The following is a 20,754-nucleotide window of genomic DNA, read 5'->3' as shown; positions in this document are numbered from 1 at the left end:
AAGTGCACGAAGAAAAAAAACTGTCATCCAAGAATATCGGGTCCAGCAAAATTATCATTCCAATATGAATAAAGTCTTTCTCCAACAAAAATTAAGAGAATTCACCACCACCAGAACCATCTTATACGAAATGTTAAAGAGAATTTCAACCTGAAAGAAAAAGATATTAATGTGCAAAAGAACACTTTTCAAGATATAAAACCCAATGGTTAAAATTAAGTGCCTGGGCAAACCCAAAATACTCCATTACTGTATTTGTGGTGTGCAATTCACTTATAACTCTCGTATGAAGCTGAAAAGACCTATCAAAAACAATAATAGGTACAGGAACCTGTAAGAGATAATACAAAAACATATAAATTAAGTCAACTAAAAGTCAAAATGTGGGAGGATGGAGTTAAAGTGTAGCTTTTGGTGTGTTTTTTTGCCTTTGTTTGTATTCTTTTCTTTGTGCTCTAAGTTGTCATCTCTTTAAAATAACATATCTGTAAGGTGTTTTTTATAAGCCTCATGGAAACCACAACACAAAAACCTATAATACATTCATTAAAATAAAAAGTAACAAATTAAAACATACTACTAGAGATAATCACTTAACCACGAAGAAAGACAGTTAAGAAGAAAGGAAGAGTCTCAAAATAATTAGAAAACATGCATCAAAATGGTAGTAGTGAGCCCTCACTTATCAAGAATAACACTAGTTACAAGTGGATCCAATTCTCCAATTAAAAGGCAGAGAGAATAGCTAAATGGATAAAGAAACAAGGGCCAGTAGCTGATTCAAGATGGCTGAGCAGAGACACCAGCTGCCAGAAGGAAAAGGTTTAGATGAAGGACAAAAAGCAAACAGACAAACAACATAGATGGGATGTAATTCTGAGGGAAGGGTGCCAGAATGTACAGGAGACTCCACAGGAAGAAGTTGTGGAGCAGAACAAGAGGGAGCAAAATATTGGCAGAGTTCACCCCTGAGAAGCCTGGAGTCCAGCGAAAAGGGTACAGCTGGAACGGTTTGTTTCTCCCTCCCTTGCATCTCTGACAGTCAGCTGATTCCAAAGCTGCGGGAGAGACTTTCTGCACCCACAGCCCAAAAGCTGCTGTAGCCAGTAAGCTGAGAGCTTCTTGTGCACAAAGCACCAGGCTCCCAGGCCCCTGGGGGCACTTCCTCTCACCGCAGACACAAGCTGGGATGGCAGGCGCCATATTGCTTCTCTACCCACCATGCACCTTGGTCCTCCCCAGGTGGCTTCAACTCCTCAGGTTCCATCTTGCTCATTCCCACAAAAACATTTGCCAACTTTGGCTCAGACTGTGGGAGCCACAGGGGTCCAGTGGGTCCCAGGGGATCTGTGGGACTCCAGAGCCCGGATGTTCTGGGGAGGCTGCCTTCCAGAGGGAGTAACAGAGATGACCAGAATGCTAGCTTTCCTCCATCCAGACTCTTTTCCTCCCCTTCCCCTCCCCCACCCAAGCTGCTAAGAGAGACAATTGAGCCACCACACTGAGACCTCCACAGAGAGTGGGGCTCAAACTTTTCCTCTTGGGGTCCTGCAGTTGAATGAGGTGTGCTCAGACTATAAGCTTCCTGCTCACCGGCCCTCTCTGGTGCTACCTGCATGGTGGCTCCACTGGAGCAGGGCACACCCCCAAGCAGGACTTCAAACCTGTTTGAGCACTTCAGAGCAACTCAGGACCAGTGCACTTCTCCCTGGCACGGTCAGGGATTGATCTTCAGGGACCTGGGGACAGGCCCACAGGCCAGATCCCATACCCTCAGGTCTCGATGGTGTTGCTCAGGGGCACGGAGGGTAGATTTGTGAACTAATATTGGGAGGCAAGGAGCACACATGGGCAGGACTAAGAGGTGAGTGCAGGATGGGCCCAGCCACAGCGTACTTGTGCAGTACCCCTTCCCCTACAGGAAGGCTGCGCTCTCAACCCGGGTTGAGATCCTGGGCAGGGAGGCTACCTAGTCCATGGCGTAGTCACTGGAGGGAAACCACAGAGCAGGGGAGTAGGGAAAAGAGTGAAACCCACTCCTGACAGCCAGATGGTGGCTCTCAGACAGCCCCGCCTTCACGAGCAGACATTCTGGTCGGGTGGGGCCACTTCAGCCCCTCCCTGGTAGCTTTACCTAGAAGCTGGGAACAGACCTTTGATCCCTGCCGAAATAGCTACCTTGCCAGCTTCTGTGGAGCCTGAGGCCAAGCTCACCCAACCCAGACTTGCCCAACTGCACTCTCCCCTACCCACCTCTGCTGGGGCAGAGATTAAGGACTCACCTGGAAGTTCCAGGGCCCCAACCACCACCTGGGGCATTCAGTGCTTCTCCTGAGGGACTAGAGCCAAGTACAGGACCCCAAAACAACATAGCAGCTTGTTCCTTCTGGCAAGTGCCACCTACTGGCAGGGAGGTCAATTAGAATGCCCTTTTCGGCATTTACTGATTCAATCTTACAGGTGTGTGGGGGTCCAAGGAGTGCCCATTTGGGGGAGCACCTGATTAGTGATGCTGAGCATTTTTTTCATATGTTTATTGGCCATCAAAGCAATCGTAAGCAAAAAGAACAAATCTGGAGGTATCACATTACCAGACTTCAAACTATACTACAAGGCTATAGTAACTCAACTAGCATGGTACTGGCACAAAAATAGAGACACAGACCAATTGAACAGAACTAAGAATCAGGTATAAAATCATCCACATACAGCCAACTGATCTTTGAGAAAGCAGACAACAATGTACACTGGGGAAAAGAATCCCTATTCAATAAATGGTGATGGGAAAATTGGACAGCTACATGCACAAAATGAAACAGGGTTCATATCTCTCACCACTCACAAAAATTACTTCGAGATGGATAAAGGTCTTAAATGTAAGGCATGAAACCATAAGAATTCTAGAAGAAAATGTTGAAAAAACTCTTTTACATATTGGTTTAGGCAAAGAATTTATGAACAAGATCCGAATGGCAATCATGGCAAAAACAAAAACAAATAAATGGGACTTAATTAAATTAAAAGGCTTCTGTGCAACCAAGGAAATAATCAACAGAGCAAATAGACAACCTGCAGAATGGGAGACCAATAAAGGACTGATAACCAGAATCTACAAAGAACTCAAGCAAATCAGCAAGAAAAAAATCAAACGATCCCATAAAAAAGTGGGCAAAACACATACAGAAGCTTCTCAAAAGAAGACAAATGATCAATACATATATGAAAAAAATGCTTAATGTCACTAATCATCAGGAAAATGCAAATCAAAACCACAATGAGCTATCTCCTTACCCCAGTCAGAATGGCTTTTATGAAAAAGTCCAAAAACAATAGATGCTAGTGTAGATGCAGAGAGAAAGGAATGCTTATACACTTGGTGGGACTGCAAATTAGTAAAAACCTCTGTGGAAAACAGTATGAAGATTTCTCAAAGAACTAAAAGTAGACCTTCCATTTGATCCAGTAATCCCACTACTGGGTATTTACCCAAAGGAAAAGAAGTCATTTTATCAATAAGACGCCTATATTTGAAAGTTTAGTGCAGTACAATTCACGAAGATGAGGAATCAAGCCAAATGCCCGTGAATACATGAGTGGATTAACAAAATGTGGTCCATGTATACCATGGAATACTATTCAGCCATGAAGAAGGATGACTTAATGCCTTTTGCAACAATTTGGGTGGAACCATCCAAATTCTTGCTAAAAATATATATACAAAGCAACAATAATGCCAATAAAAACTTACTTAAAAACATTAAGTTGCTTCAGAATAAAGTGGGCCGGGCATGGTGACTCACGCCTGTAATCCTAGCACTCTGGGAGGCCGAGGCAGGAGGATCGCTCGAGGTCAGGAGTTCGAGAACAGCCTGAGCAAGAGATCTCATCTCTATTAAAAATAGAAAGAAATGATCTGGACCACTAAAAATATATATATACAAAAAATTAGCCGGGCATGGTGGCACATGCCTGTAGTCCCAGCTACTTGGGAGGCTGAGGTAGAAGGATTGCTTAAGCCCAGGAGTTTGAGGTTGCTGTGAGCTTAATGCCACGGCACTCTAGCCCGGGCAACAGAGCGAGACTCTGTCTCCAAAAAAAAAAAAAAAAAAAAAGTTAAAAAAAAAAAAAAAAGAATAAAGTGCAAAGTCCATGGCACTAATGGTTCTTCAAAATTAGGCCTCTTGATCAATATCAATCTCTCCTCATAAAAAAGCCTGTATTTTACATCTCTGCTAGTAAGGTCACCCTCTCCTTTTCTACCTGCGAAATATCTACTAATCCTTTAAAATCCAGTTTAAATGTAATTTCCTCCCTTCACTCTCTTATGCAGAGGTAAGTGGTTCATTTGTGTTCCCATCTGTTAATGTCATTGTTTCATCCCCTAGATGTGAACTCCTGTAGGGCAGGATCTGAATCTTCTCCACTAAGTACTATGCCTAGCTCATAGTAAAAATAATGAATTGAATAATAAAAGAATAAAAATAGAATTATCCACTAAACCCATGTTTTGCTATGAAAAATGCAAATTAATGTTTTTCTTAAATAAAAACTTAGAAGCTTTGACAATATAGAAATATTACCTTGTCTACGTGGAAAATCAAATCCAGTTCACAGACATTTTCAAAACATTTGTCTAATGTTTCCACAAATACCTATGGAAAAAGAAAAGAAAAAACTGTTTTGAGAACCGTTTTAGTTCATTCAAACCTACTATCTACAAGGCAGACAATTCTTAATTGTGAATTAAAAACTCTACTAACTCTATTACCACATTTTTCTTTTTAAAACTACAAGCTGCATCAAATGCAAAAGGTGTAAAAAAAATAGACTATTCTTTCAATACATAAGTATACAATAAACTTTTTTGACAATGACCAAAACTAGAAAGCACCATTATTTACGAAAGCTCTTAAAATACTCAACTCAGGCTCCTTATCTTCATGTAAAGAGGGAAAAAAGCTCATTAGAGATATTTATCAAGATAAGTGGGCACAGTTCAAGTCCCTTACCATACCTAATGTAGCCAATAATTTTTAATTAGCAAATCAGTATAAAAGACAACTAAAAATGATTTACATAAAGAGCACAGATTTTGGAATCAGACTTACCTGGGTTCAAACTCTGGCCTGAATAATTTATATGACCTTGTATAGGAAAAGACTCACCTCAGCAGGCCTGGGTTGTTCAAACCCTGCACATTCCCCCAAATGGCCTGTTTTTAGGACTAGCCCTTGGCCAGCTCCTGAGAACTAAGCTCTGATCTTTTGAAAAGTTCCGTCTGATTAGTGTGTTTTTGTATGCCTGTGGTCTTGGGCCATGCTGTACCAGTCTGAGCAGATAGTTTATGCTAATAATGTGATTCAAGGAGAACACCTGCTTTTTCTCTGAAGCTCTGAAGCTTAGTAACAAAGGTCAGTCATGCAGGCACTACATGCCTATGTGACTGACCCCCAATAAATATCCTGGACACCCAGGCTAGCATGGGCTTCCTTGGTTAGGAACAATTTGCATATGTCATCACATCTTTCTGGGGGAATTAAGCATGTCCTGTGCGACTCCAGTAGAAAGAGACATCTGAAAGCTTGCAAATGGTTTCCTTCACACCTCCCCCCATGTGCCTTTACTGATTTTACTCTGTATCCTTTTACCATAATAAACCACAACCATGAATACAGCAACTTCTGAGTTCTTTGAATCCTAGCAGATCATTGAGGTGGTCTTGAGGACCCCAACACAAACCTTCAAAAATTAATCTCTTAAGTTCCATCTTGCATAATTGTCACCGACTATTCTATTTCCATTTCTATTCCCACCACCCCTCTCAGTAGTAATCTTTAGTTAGAGTGACCATACAATTTATCACCCAAACTGGGGCAGTTTTAAGAGTTAAGAAGGAAAAGCTATTAATTATTATAATAGTATGCAATGTTATCATAATGTAATGACAGCCTGGAACAACAGATGTAACTCAGGACCGTCCCAAGCAAACTGAAACATATGGTCACCCTATGCATAGATGATCCTATTGGGCAAGGAGTAAAATCTAAGAGGCTTCTTGCTATAACTGATCCAACTTCAGGCTACTTTACACAGACACACAATCCAAGGTTTCTTCGTGGCATCAATGTAGATGGATAAGACACGTGAAACTATGTAGGTATGTAAATACAGCTGACTCCTAAACAATGCAGCGGTTGGGAAGCTAACCCAACCACTCATAGTTGAAAATCCACGTATAACTTTTGACTCCCCCAAAACTTAACTACTAATAGCCTACTGCTGACTGGAAGCCTTACTGATAATATAAATAATCAATTAACACATATTTTGTATTTCACAAAAAAGTGCAAAGTTTTCACATCTGCTGGCATAGCTGCACCAAGAGCTTCACAAATTTCCTTTTTTTATAATAGTCCTTACACCATCTTTAAATGTGTCTCCTTACACCTTATCTTGAAACGGTGGGCAATCGCAGCTGCAGACCTCAATCTGTGATACGTATCAAGCAAATCAACTACTTCTTGTAATGTTATGACTTTTCTCTGCTTCTTGGGAGCACTTCCAGCATCACTAGTGGCACTTTGTATAGGTCCCATGGTGTTATTCAAGATTTATGGTATTTCACTAAATATGATGAAAAGTACACAAGAACAAGAGAGATTGCTTTTTACTGTGACACACGATTTACTGGAGAAATGACTGCTCACGTGGAGTGGAGATGATTAGCATTTAAGCAGACACTCCCAACACTTGAGCTCACCACAACAGCAACAGAAGGTGGCTAGGAAATTATTTCAGTAGTACAGTACATACTACCATTAATTTTATGCAGTTATGACTTAATATTGCATCTTTACATTTACATTTCTCTCAAATGCAAATGGTGCCATGTCTAGTCTTTAAGTGTTTGTGTGCATAATTTTTAATAAATTTTAACTTTTTATAATAGATTTGTGTATACCCAATGGTAGTAAATAAAATAGACTAGTATCTATACCTATCTTATGCATTCATGACATACCTAACTTTTTCTTAATTTTTTCAACATTTCTAGGCTACATGGTTCATCTGCAAGTTTTTTCAAATTGTTGAAAATCTCTAAAAATTTTTCAAATGTATTTATTGAAAAAAATTGGTGTATAAGTGGACCTATGCAATTTAATCCCATATTGTTAAGGGTCAACTGTATGTAACTATAATCACTACTGTCTTAGACCAGGGGTGGGCAAACTTTATTTGCAAAGAGCTAGACAATTAATACTTTAGGTTGGGGGCTATACAGTCTAGCACAAAAACAGCCATGGACCATATGTAAACAAATCAGCATAGCTCTTTTTCAATAAAAGTTTATTTACAAAAACAGGTCACAGTCTGGACTTGACCTGTAAGCTGTAGTTTGTTGACTCCCGACTTAGACCAACATCACCAAGAGAAATAATAGGTCTGCAGTAACCAAGAATATATATAGATTTATTCATCATCTCATCAGTGAGAAGAGAGCAAGTTATTAAGATGACAACCTCCAGGGAGGGGAGAGGGGCTGAAATGTTAAGTTGATCGCCAACAGCCAGTGATCTAACCCATCACGCCTACATAACGGGGTTTCCATAAAAATCCAAAAGGATAGGGTTCAGGGCGCTTCCAGACAGCTAAACACCTGGAGGTGCCTGGAGGGTGGTACACCCAGAGAGGGCATGGGAGCTTTGCACCCCTTCCCATATAACTTCACCCTATGCACCTCCTCCATTTGGCTGTTCATCTGTATCCTTTGTAATATCCTTTATAATAAGTGGGTAACTTAACTGTTTCCCTGAGTTCCGTAAGCTGCTTTAACAAATTAATCAAACTAAGGAGGGGGTCATGAGAATCCCAATTAATTGCCATTCGATCAGAAGTACAACCTGCAACTGGGGTCTGAAGTGGGCGGCGTAGTCTTGTGGGACTGAGCACACAATCTGTGGGATCTGACATTATCTCTAGGTAGTGTCAGAATTGAATTATAGGACACCCAGGTGGTGTCTGCTGGAGAACCCCTGCACAGCTGGTGTCAAAAATATTGTATTGAGTGACTGTGGAAGTAAAGGGAAAAAAACGGTTTTGTCCTTTTATAACAGGTCAACCTCAAGTGAGTTTTTAGTTTAATTTTGTGGTAGGTAGAAAATAAATATCATTGAGTATCCAGCCAAACTCCCAACTAATTCAGATACATTTTCCCTCTTTAATACAACAGATTCTTCTTGCCAGAATTGAAGGGGGTAATGCTGCTTGAATACAGAGTAAGCAATTAATAAATATTAATCTTTTGGGAAGAGTAAAAATAGGAGCGAAAAGGAAAAAATGCTTCATATTGAGAAAGAAGAATATATTTACTTTGGAAATAGTCTTTAATTTAGAAATTGTCTGAATACTAATTTATACAATCATTGTTAAAAGTTATGAGAAATGAAGCCATTTCAATCCTCCCTTTAGTAAATTTTTAATTAAGTGTTATATATAGTACAAAATATCATAACATATAACATGATAGATTTTGTGTAACCAACACCCAAATCGAATTTTAACATTACCAGCACTATAGAAGCCCCGTCACAGGCCATCAGTCAGTAGCACCACCAAAAGTAACCAATACTCGGCTTTCTAACACTGTAGAACCTGTTTTGCCTGTTTCTGAGCCATATTTAAATGGGAACATACAATATATAGTCTTTTGCAAGTGGCTTCTTTTATTCATTGTTATTTTCCTGAGATTCATTCACATTACTACATAATACTCATTCGTTCTCGATGTACAGTACACCACTGAATTAATATACCACAATGTATCTGCTCTACTGTAGACAGAAATTTGGGTTGTTTCCAGTATGGAGCCATTATAATTAGTACTGCTAGGAATATTTCTTACACATGTCTTTTAGTGAACATATGTACACATATCTACTGAATGTATATCTAAAGAATTGCTACGTCATGGAGTAGCCTATTGTTAAGCTTTAGTATATAGTGCCAAATAGATTTTCAAAATGATAACACAAACTTAGACTCTAAATAGTATTATATTAGAGTTCCTATAGTTCATATTCTTGTCAGCACTTTATGTTATCAATCTTTTAATTTTAGCCATATTCATGGGTGTGTGGTGGTATACAGTGATAATTAATTTGCATTTCCCTGATGGCTAATGAGATGTGTACCGGTTCATCTTTATTAGCCATTTATATATTCTTTTTCATAATGCCTGTTCAAGACTTTTGCTCATTTTTCTACTGGTCGTTTTCTTATTGATGTATGAGAATTTTTTACATATTTTAGATACAGTCCTTTGTCATATGTACGTATTACAAATATCTTCTCCTGCTCTGCAGTTCACCTTTTCCTTATATTAATAGTGTTCTTGGAAGAACAGAAGTTTGACGCTCCAATATAATCCAATTTTTCAGTTTTTTTCCTTTATGGTTAAAATATTTTTTATGTCCAATTTAAGGAATCTTTGCCTACGTACGTCCAGGAAAGATATTCTCCTAGAAGAAAACAAACGCTTTACTGTTTTATTTTTCAAGTTTGGACTGAATCTGGAATTGACTTTTGTGTATGGTGTGGAGTGGTCTTTAATTTTAAGTCCTTATTAGACTTACAAATTAGAACAAAATTTCCACTACGCCTTTATTTTTTCTTGCTTAATTTTTCCAGTTCCACTGGTTTGACTACCTTTATGTTGCAGTCATGCTTTTTTTAACCATTAGAAGAAGACTATCTTGATAAAAATGCTGTCTAAATAGAGTTTCCCATTACTCACATGTGCTTACAAAAAGTCAGTAGTGCCCACTGAATGTGCAGATTATATTGAGCAAAAAAGAAAAAAAAATTCTTGAAGCATTAAGTGTGCCACTGGTGAACTAAAAATATGGGCTGCCTATGGAGGCAGTATGGTATAGTGGCAAGGACGTACGCTCTGAAACCAGAAAGACCTGGCTTCAAATTCTTACTCTGTGGCCTCGAGCATCCTTTAACACCTTTAAATCTCAGAACTATAAAATAATGATAAAACTCCTTTGACGCTCTGACTCTGGTGGGGCAAAGGCAATATATGTAACCTAAACATTTGTACCCCCGTAATATGCTAAAAGAAAAAAAAAACTCTCAACCTTTCTGGATTATCACAAAGACTGAGTTAAACAATTTAGACAGAGTGCCCACCACAGTTCCAAAACACATCTAATAAATTTCAGCTGAAATTAGTTATCTGGCTGTTCAAAAGGTAGTAACTGTAAAATTGAAATAGAGATAGAAAATTACAATTCTACTGATAAATACTGACATAAAAGCAAGGTACCAGCTGCTAAGATGTTCTGATTTGCTTGTTTACTTACAAGGAAAGAATGCTGCCCATATTTAAACCAGAACAATACTGCCTATAAAAAAATGTGAATATTACAAAAAAAAAAAAGTACAAAATGTCATTTTAACTACATGTTCTTAATTTATGAAGAGTATTCTTAAGCTTTAAGAATTAGCATTCAAATACTAAGTTTCATTTAAAAAACAAATCAAAGACCTTCTTCAAAAGGCTTTCCATTAATTATCTTTTCATTTAAAACAAATTATTTAATATAATTAGCAATCCAGAGCCCTAAGGTAGACACACACTGATGTCTGTTACATGGACAAGTCTAATACAAAACAAATAATGTACACACTGAAGAAATCAATAAAAAAAATTTTTTAAGGGTCTGGGTGGTTCTAACCATAACAAAAAGTAATAAAATTGCTGTTTTATTGTTTTACAAGGAGAAAGATAAAAAGAGCCAAGATCTAGAAGTGACATGGTAAACAGCACCCTCTTGTGTGTCATTTAAAAAACGATACAAAGTTTAAAGCCAATTTTTAATAGCACAGGTATCTAGCTACTAAGTAGCTAGTCAGGTGACAGGGATATATAATCAAATACTTAACCTCTGGCCTCAAGGAATTCAAACGTTAGGGGATGAGAAATTACTTTTAATTTACCAAAAGAATCATATTTTAAATTTCTTTCATTTTAACTACATAGTATTCCAAAAATAAATTTACAAGAAATACTCAGAAAAATGCCACGTCTACATATAGTCAGTCCCCCTTTCCCATGCTCTTCTAGCAACAGAACTTCCTTGTTTCCTTTATTTTTATTCAAAAATCTGCATGTCCAGGCCATAAAGGGTAATAGGAATCTATTATGAGGCAGCTTAGTACTTACATGTACTTAGTATTCAAAAGCATAAGCTTTAGCATGTCTACCCGCAAATTTTAGCTTTGCCTCTAACGCTGCAATCTAGAACCAGTTATTTAACTCTAAGCCTCCGTTTCTTATTTGAGCATTAAAATGGTACCTACATCCTAGAGTTGCTTTAGCGATTAAATAAGTAAAGGGCTTAGAACAAGGTCTCATAAAGGAAAACACTCAGTACATGTTAGCTAGCATAATATCATATACACAGAGAAATAAAAGTATGCACAAGGTAAAATAAAAATAGATGCCATAAAATATCCTTAAGCCATACCACTTATTTCACAGACCCCCTTTAGAGTTTCTAGATTAAAAAAATAATTTCTTTCTGGGTTTAGAAATCTCTGCTAAAATTCAGGAGGAATAGATACTGCTGTTTGGAATCCATAATAATAAATAAAATACAAAGGGTTAAATTGACAGGTAGGAAAAGTGCAAGAATAACAGGCATAAATTTAAGAATACTAACAGTATGCCAAGAGACCTAAAAAAATTTTTTTTGGTCACCAGCCAGATGTTCTAGAGAAATAAATCTTGGTTTATCTCAAAAAGAACAAAAAAAAAAAAAAAAAGAAAAACCCACTAAAAATACTGATTATACCAGTAGAGCCTAGGAAGACAAACTGGACTTAAAATCAGATTAATTACCTTTGAAGAACAATTATGAATGTAGCCTAGATACACTCTCCAATACATACTGTTGCATGTACTATTCAGAATCTTTACAGTATGATATTTAAGGTATGTAGATAGCACTTGACTCAGCATATGACTGGATTCTGGACTGGATTTCCACTAAACCTGACCTGGACACTCACGTGCCAATGATGGAATGTTAGTAAGAATAGAGACATTTAGTATGCACTTACTAAGTACCACGTACTAAACACATATGAAACTCCAAAATTAAGAGTTGATGAAACGACCACCTTTCCTCTATATTACCTCATAATAATTCTGAAACAGTTTAATGATTATTTTTATGTGATTTATAGAAGAAGGTTAATGATAATAATAGCTAGCATTTATTGAGTACAGTTGACCTTTGAACAACACAGGGGTTGGGGCACTGATCCCCACTCCCCACATTTAAAAATCCACGTATAACTTTTGACTCCTGCAAAACTTAACTAACTTAACTACTAATAGACTGCTGTTGACCAGAAGCCTTACCAATAACATAAAAGTTGATTAACACGTATTTTGTAGTTAATGTATGATATACTATACTCTAATAATAAAGTAAGCTAGAGAAAAGAATGTTATTAATAAAATCATAAGGAAGAGAAATATATTTACTATCCATTAAGTGGAAGTGGATCATCATACAGGTCTCTTCATCCTCATCATCTTCACACTGAGTAGGCTGAAGAGGAGAAGGAAGAAAGGGAGTTGGTCTTGCTGTCTCAGGGGTAGCAGAGCAGAAGTGGAGGAGGTGGAAAGAGAGGCAGGCACACTTGGGGTAACATTTATTCAAAAAAATCCACAAATAAGTGGACCCATACAATTCAAAACTGTGTTAAGGGTCAACTATACATACTATTATGGCACTGCTACTGTTCCAAGTGCTTTAAATAGATTATTTTATTTGATCCTTCACAGTAATCCCATAGGGCAGGTACTTTTTTTTATCAGTCATTTGCAGAAGAGTAATCTAAAGCAAAAGATTAACAATTAAATATTAACAGTTAACTGATAGAGTCCTGATTCAAATCCAAAAAGTCTTACTGCAGAACCCACATTCTTATTCATTATTCATACCACTTCCACAAAAGCAAATAGTATTTTATTTTTAACATAGTAAGAAGTGATTATTTTAAAAATTTGAAAATTTTTAAATTGAAAAGTATAAATTTCAAATTTTTAAATTTGAAAAGTATAAAGCAAAAATTTAGACTGTCCATACTTCTAGCACCCACAAATATCTACTACTGTTAAAATCCCATTCATAACTTCCTTTTAGGTGAAGAAATAGAAAAGGAAATAAACAAAAAAGCAGGCTTTTCAAAGCATTCTTGAAAGCATATCATCCACCTAAATCAGATAATAAAATTCAAAGAGAACAAAAGAATAAATGATCTAATGGAAAGTCATTAATGTGTCTTTGGAACCAGGAGGAAAACATTTAAATATCTCAAGAAAGCAGAAGAAATGAAAAATACAACTAAGCTGTGAATGACGTTGACCATGTTAGTGCAGACTTCTGTAAGTAGAAGGAAGTCATCATTTAAGTACATATTATTAAGTCATATTACTATGACTTCAACCTAGGAAGGGGGCTTTCAGCTAAATCCACTGTCTATGTAATAGAGTGCCTACTGTCAGGATTCCTATCGGTGTGTTAGCAAAGAATCAATCTTGAGATCAGGCCAAGGCCTCTCAAGTCAACAGAAAATCTCAGAAACTAAAAACAAAAATGGTTGCCTTACTGGTTAAGTGATTTTTAACCCCAGAAAATTTAAAGTAACAGAAATTATGAAGTGAACCGATAGTATTAATATTTTCATGTTAAGTTTAGAAATAATCTCTATAGCTGGTATTTAAATATTTAAGCCTCAAAAAACTTGGCATAGTAAGAATACCTAACAGATTAGACTTTTATAAATCTAAATTTAAACGTATACCTGGATAACCAACTGAGATGTGATTTTTAAGTTGAACAATAAAGGAGAATTTGACTATATTGATGGACATATTAAGAATATTTAAGATAACTTATGAGTCACTACAATACACAAGCTTTTTTATTAGTTATAGAGATATTTGTATTTAGATAAATATATTTAGAAATTTTTATTGCCCATTTAGGCACTTAAAATAATATAAATATTAAATATATAAATTCATTTTAAAATATAGGCACTCCTTACTTTACATATAGTACCATGTTAATGGTTCTCAATTACCAATGAGCCATGCAAAGAGATGACATGGTTCCTATGAATGTAAGTTTCCATTAACACTAGGTATTGTGTAAAATGAGAACTGTTTGTACTGTAGGAAATTTAATTATTAATATGTTGTAGCCCTCCACTTAAGTGACTTAATATGATTTGTATGTTGAATGTAGAAGTCCAAGGAAGAACTGGGTTTTTGAATTTGTATGGTTAATGAATCAAATATTAATTTAAAAAATGAAAGTACCCTCTGAATAATTTCTTTCTGGGCACAAAAGCTACTCATGAGAACATTTTAAAAAACTTACATTAACACAAATTGTTAAAATTATATTTAAACTTCTAATCAAAAGCTGATTTTTAAAATGATATTTGGCCTTGAGCAATATTCTTTTACCTATTGTGAATACGGTACAACTGATATTTTCAGCACTGACTTAAAATAAAATGAATATAATAGAGCTTTTCCTTACAGTAGATTTGCAACCAATAAATATAAAAGGCATCATGGAAAGAACCACTATTTGGTAAATACCACAATTCCTGTTTCAGGTAAGAATCATCAATAGATGCCAAAATTAATAAACAAATATATGATTAGAAAAAGATTTTTATATAATGTCAAATATTCCCCATAAGATACTTACTAGCACAAAGGGAAATGGAACTTTAAAGACTGTAAACCCAGCAGGCCCCATCTTAACCAAGTAATCAGAGTAAATATCACAAGTTATGGAACAAATGGACATCATGTACCTATTGATATCAAGGACTGAGGACATAATATTTCTGTGGTATTTTTGCCAAAAGCTGCTTAAGTTGAATCATTAAGAAACATCAAAAAAACTCAAATTAAGAAATATTTCAAATCCCTGCCAGTACTCTTCAAAGGACCAACGTATGAAAAACATGAAATGAATGAAAGACAAAGATGAAGAACCGTTACAGAGTAAAGGAGACCAAGGAGACATGAAAACTAAATGCAGTATGTCAATTAAATTTTGAATGAGAAAAACAACATTAGTGGACAACTGGCAAATCTTAAGGTCCACAGATTAGATAATAGCATTGTATCAATATTAATTTCTTGATTTTAACAGCTGTACCGTGTCACAGAAGATGTTAAATTTGAAGAGTCTGGGTGAACATATGGTTTGCAATAGTTCTTTATGTTTGCCAGTCTTGTAAGTGGGAAATAGTTTCAATATGAAAAGTTAAAAATTATTTTTTTCTTTAAATTTTTTAAAACTAAGCTCAAAGGGCACTCTCCTTTATGTCGAATTCCACCCTGAAAACCAACCATTCTATACTAGGAAATGACACATTTACCCTAAATCAAAGGAAAACACCAACATAAGCTAAGTTTTCCCTCTTAGACTTACACAATAATCTACTGTATATTTCAAAATAGCTAGAAGAAAAGAATTAGAATGGTTCTAACACAAAGAAAAGACAAATATTTAAGGTGATGGGTATCCCGAGTACACTGATTATCATTGATCTTTACAAATTATATGAATTATTAAATTATCACATGTACCCCAAAACTATGTACATTCATTATACATCAATAAAAAATTTGCTATATATACACACACACCTATATTAAAGGGGAGCAATTAAATCCCAGCTCCAAAATTCTGATTTTAAGCACTTGAGTTCCAAAATATTTCCTTCATCACTGTGAAGTAATAATGTGTCTATCATTTTCTAGGCCCTATGCTGGCTGCTTAGCTCTAATTCTTACAATTATGTTGGCAATTATGAATATCAGCAGTTACAGAAAAAAAAATTATGAACAAATGAGGCTAAGTAATTTGCCCAGAGTTATACAGCTGTCAGGTGACAGAGCCAAAATTCAAACCCATACCCTTTGACTCTGAACACCAATTTGACACCGTGATGCCTCCCAAGAGGACTGCTCAGATGGCAATAAACATGCAAATTAGAAAAGTAAATATCATCAGGATTTATCCTGAACAAGTTGCAATGTAAATAACTGAGAAGTGATATTATCTTTCCAATTTTTGGAAATTAGACTTCTCAACCATAAAAAATAATATAGGACAAAAATTTTAGGAATACTGAATAACTCTAAAACAGTGTCTAACTCAAACTATTTACAGAAATTTTTTTTTTATTTCTCACAAATATATGAAAACAAATCTTATTGGAAAAGTACAGTTTCACATATTCTAATAACACAGTATGGTGTAGGAAGCAGAATTTTCCTAAAAGGATCCTGGACATTCACTCTGCATTGCCTGGAGAGTAAGCCTGCTGGGCCAGGGCTCCCTCCTCCTCCAGCTGGAAGAATTGCACCAGAACACATCTTCCCATAGGACCAGAGGTTTATTTCTCCCCAGTAGGGGAGCTGCAGCTTCCCACAATCTCCAAGTCCTGAACAACTAGTTTTTCCAGATTAATCTTACAAACAAGTGGTACCCAAACCTTGATAGCCCAATGCTATTTAAATAGCATATCTTCTACCTCACTGACAAGGGTGCTTTCAAGCCTACCCTCGGAATAAGAGAGAACAATGACTGGGGGAGGCCTTCGCTGGCACACCACTGCATGTTCAGTACATCAGCAGCACCTACATCAGCATAATTTGCTACACAGTAACAGGAAGATCAGAGGATCCTTCTTCACGTAAGTATTCTCGACTTACAAGTTTCCCCAATTAAGCCTATTTCTTATCACCTAAATGTGTCACCGTATAAAATTCATCCCAAGCCATTACACAACACATGGGATAAAAAGAGTCACAAATGCTTCTAAAAATGAGAAAGTTAGAAAGATACAAGGATTTTTTTATCTAATTCAGTCCATGTATGAAAGAATGAAATAATACTTTATCTGCCTTTCTTATAAACATATGCTTTAATGGTAACATTAGCTAAAAACCACTGACTACTACATGTGAATCATATAGCCATGGGTTTCATGTATAATATCTTTTTTTACTCATCTTACCTACTCTCTATGGGTTGCTATTATTGTTACCCCCATTTTGCAGATAAGAAAAATTAGGGTCAAAGAGGTTAAATGATTTGCCCCAAGTTATAAAGCTAGTGTACAGCAAAGCCTGAATGGTTTTAACCACTAAGACTTACTATATTGCTTTAATTCACTTATCTTTCTAATAACCTCATGAGGTCTGTAGGCAGCATGTTGAAACAAGCATACTCTACAGGTGAAAAAAACCAAGGTCTATAAATATTAAATAACTTGCTCAGTCTCAAGTTAAATTAGCATTAGTAGACAGAAGTAAAATAATTTACCAAAATCTAATCTAACAGTACTGTAAGTAACAATGACAAATGTGATATATGGAACTCTAGTTTAAATACATATTCTAACACCATGGTCCAAACACATCTTTCTAAACCTAAAGAAAAGTTTGGCTGTTAGTTCTCAATTTTTTCTACTAACTACAACTGAACAAGACTGATGCTGTGATAATTGTTGCGTGTGATACAGAAAATTATACCAGGAATTCGGAATTATTCAGTGAACTTTTATGCCTCCATTATCAGCCTGGCATAATAAACTAATTGAGGACAATATGACTGCTTATAAATAACTCAAACAATCCAACATTAATATTTAATGAATTTCTATTCTCACCCTGTAAATATTTTAACACTTCCAAGGATGATATGCTACAACAGAAAGAACTCTTTAAAAAGCTAGCTTATATTAACTCTGAAATTTTCTTACATGGCAGTTAATATCACACTAAAATAATATAATACATATCAAGAAAAAAAATGTTCACCTTTTTTTCCCAATTTATAAGGAATTAAAAAGGGAAACAAAAGAAAACAAAAGCTGATTATTCAACTGGGTGACATATAAATTCCATATAGCATTTACTAATAATGCCTTCTCCCAGATTTTATATAAGATATAAAGTCAAATCTGATACATGTGCATACCTTAGAAACACCACATATTTGGATAAAATTATATGCTTCCAATTACCATTTGAATGGTATCATTTTTAACATTTCAAACATCAAAATGATAAACACATGTTTAGTAGTTATATACTGATACTAGGTTTTCTTGATCTGTTCTCTAAAGAATACACAAGATGCAAGGGGTTTTGATCTAAAGTCTCTTGGTTTATAATTTTCAACTTCTACTTTTTACATTAAGGTTGCCTTTCTCAAAACTAGAGGATGAACAAATTAAGAAAATAAGTTCTAAATAAACTCTGAATAGCTGTTTGATGAAACAGAAGCAGAAACAATTAAGCTACTCACTTCAATCTTTGTTCATTCAACCAATGTTTTTAAAGTGACTGACTCATGCACGCTCAGCACTCCCTCTTAAGTATTTAATGAACTGTGGTAACTGAAGGCGAAAGACAGCAACTACAGAACTTCCAATATGTTCACAGAAGTGAGAGACTTAGTACCTGCAAGGTAAATTACAGAACTTTTCTGTTTTGTGACGCAACAGATCAGCATGTGATAACTCAACAGGGTCTTATAAAAACAGCTCTAGCCTACTTTAGTAAGGGGAAAATGACGCGATCTTGCTGAAATCCTCTTTTCTGTATATTATTTAATATAAAAACAAATTATCAACTATGGAACACTAATGGCTAAAAAATTTTGCAAAACACAAGAGATAGCTTCCACTTTCCATGAGCACAAGATAGAATTTACTTCAGATACAATGTAGAATATTTGTTCTTTAACAATTCCCCATCTAATTCCCTTCTGAGATATAACAACTATTCTCTCATAACAATTAAGATCAGCCACAGCGTCAAAATAATAATCAATGATGAGGACTTAATTTCAGGACACAAGTGCAAAATACTTCAGATGTACCTCTAGGAAAATTCACATTTATTTCAACCTTTTTTAATTACAACATTTCTCTTCAATAAAATATTAATAGAGTGAATTTGAAACGATATACTATCTCCTTTTTTTCCTCTTGTAACTCTAGTAGCTAGCACAGGTAAATAAAAAACAGTGTTTTAAAAGGTAGCGTGTATATTGACCACTCTCTTCAGTCATGGATAACCAAGAGAGAAACAGCACAGACAGAAATAGTAAAAATTTTTTTCTATAAAAATACGAAGCGTCCTTAACATAATATAATAAATTAACTACTCCCCTATATGGGAAAAACCAAGAAATGTAATTATGAACAAAGTTAGAAGGCAATGCAATATACAGGCCTGATCAACTCTTAACTGTTACCAAAAGTAAAATTTGGCTTCTCTTTCTTTACTAAAAAAGCCTTTGGGAAAACAAAATAAAACTTAAGAGTATTTCTCAAATAGTCCCCAGGAGGAAAGTGAACATATATCCAAGGGGTCTTGGGGCCTATTGACCTCAAGCTAAAAATTTCTTTATCAGCTCCTCTTAGGGCTTTAAATGTTATAAAAAATTTGTATTCTACCTCATAATATATACATGTTTATCTTCATTTCTTCATCACCAAAGAAAACAAAGAAAAAAAACATATACTGGAAGTGTTTACCATGATTACTTTGTGGTTTCATGTAACTGGTACCTAGTTCCTCTTAGAAACCTAGTTTCAGAGTTACAGATTAAAAGTCAGATGACATATTGACAGCACCAATGATCCCTTATCTCTTTTTTGACTTAACTAACAGTTTTTATTTCTAAAGCCTTAATCTAACCACCTTACTCAGAATTTATTACCTAAGTTTTCTGCTTGGGTTAATTTCTCATATATTCTATAATGCTAACTAGAACTCAAACCATGCCTCCTCCTTGCCAATTTCAAAAACACTAAACTTGTTCTACAAAGAAAACTTCCTTTTCACATGTAGCTTTCTCCAATTTACAACTTACCTACACCATGCCCCTACGTTTTTGCACTGTCCAGAAAGAGAAAGAAAACATGAATTCAGCATATTCCCTCATGATAGTCTTAATCTAATATAATTATTTGTAGCAACTACATTTTAAATTGTGACACAGTTAACTTTTTTATAGAAGTATTGCATATAAAAGTACAAAAATAAGTGTATATAAAGCTTAATGATTTTCACAAATAAAACAATGCAATGTAACCAGCACTCAGAACAAAAACAAACAAAAACAAAAAACAAAATATTACTACCATGTAGTAACTACTATATTTTATTTTTCTAGCTAACTCTTCTTATCAACCTTTGGGCTTTGTTGTCAGTTATTTTACACAGAATGCTAAATACGAGGAATTAAATTCATTCACTCACTCAACAATTATCTGTTGAGGACCTACTATGTGTCCGGTGCTATGCCATGCTATGCACTGGGGACAAATAAGTGAATAAAATAAACAAAAATCCTGGCCCTCATAAAGCATACATTCTTATAAAGGTAAACGGCAATAGACAAGTCAAATATATAGTATACTAGTGATAGGCGCTAAGGAAAAAAATAATAAAATAGGAAAGAGGTTAGAAAATGGCAAAGAGAGAATTTTTATAAAGAATGACTAGAGAATACCATATTGAGAAGGTAACATCTGGACCAAGATCTGAAGGAGCAATGGAGCTAGCCATGGGAATATCAAATGGAAGAACATTCTAGGGGCAAAGATAAGCAAGTACAAAGG

General features: G+C 35.5%; 1 protein-coding gene across 9 annotated transcripts in view; it reads right to left on the bottom strand.

The window, feature by feature from the left end:
• The window catches only part of AP3S1 (adaptor related protein complex 3 subunit sigma 1), a 70,463-nt gene that overhangs the window by 19,168 nt on the left and 30,541 nt on the right, over positions 1-20,754 (bottom strand). For 6 of the 9 annotated variants that reach the window (XR_011235925.1, XM_069492097.1, XM_069492095.1 and 3 more), the window contains one exon: positions 4,581-4,652. The exons of the other annotated variants lie outside the window; for them this stretch is intronic. Coding sequence is in view for 5 of the 6 variants with exons in the window: in XM_069492097.1 (XP_069348198.1) it covers positions 4,581-4,652 (72 nt within the window). In the remaining variant the exon portion in view is untranslated. The remainder of the gene's footprint in view (positions 1-4,580; positions 4,653-20,754) is intronic. 9 annotated transcript variants of the gene reach the window in all.

The sequence above is a fragment of the Eulemur rufifrons genome, chromosome 17 (genome assembly GCF_041146395.1).
Source record: "Eulemur rufifrons isolate Redbay chromosome 17, OSU_ERuf_1, whole genome shotgun sequence".
Classification (NCBI taxonomy): domain Eukaryota; kingdom Metazoa; phylum Chordata; class Mammalia; order Primates; family Lemuridae; genus Eulemur; species Eulemur rufifrons.
The sequence above is the reverse complement of the archived record's forward strand: the minus strand, read 5'-3'. Positions and strand labels throughout refer to the sequence as shown.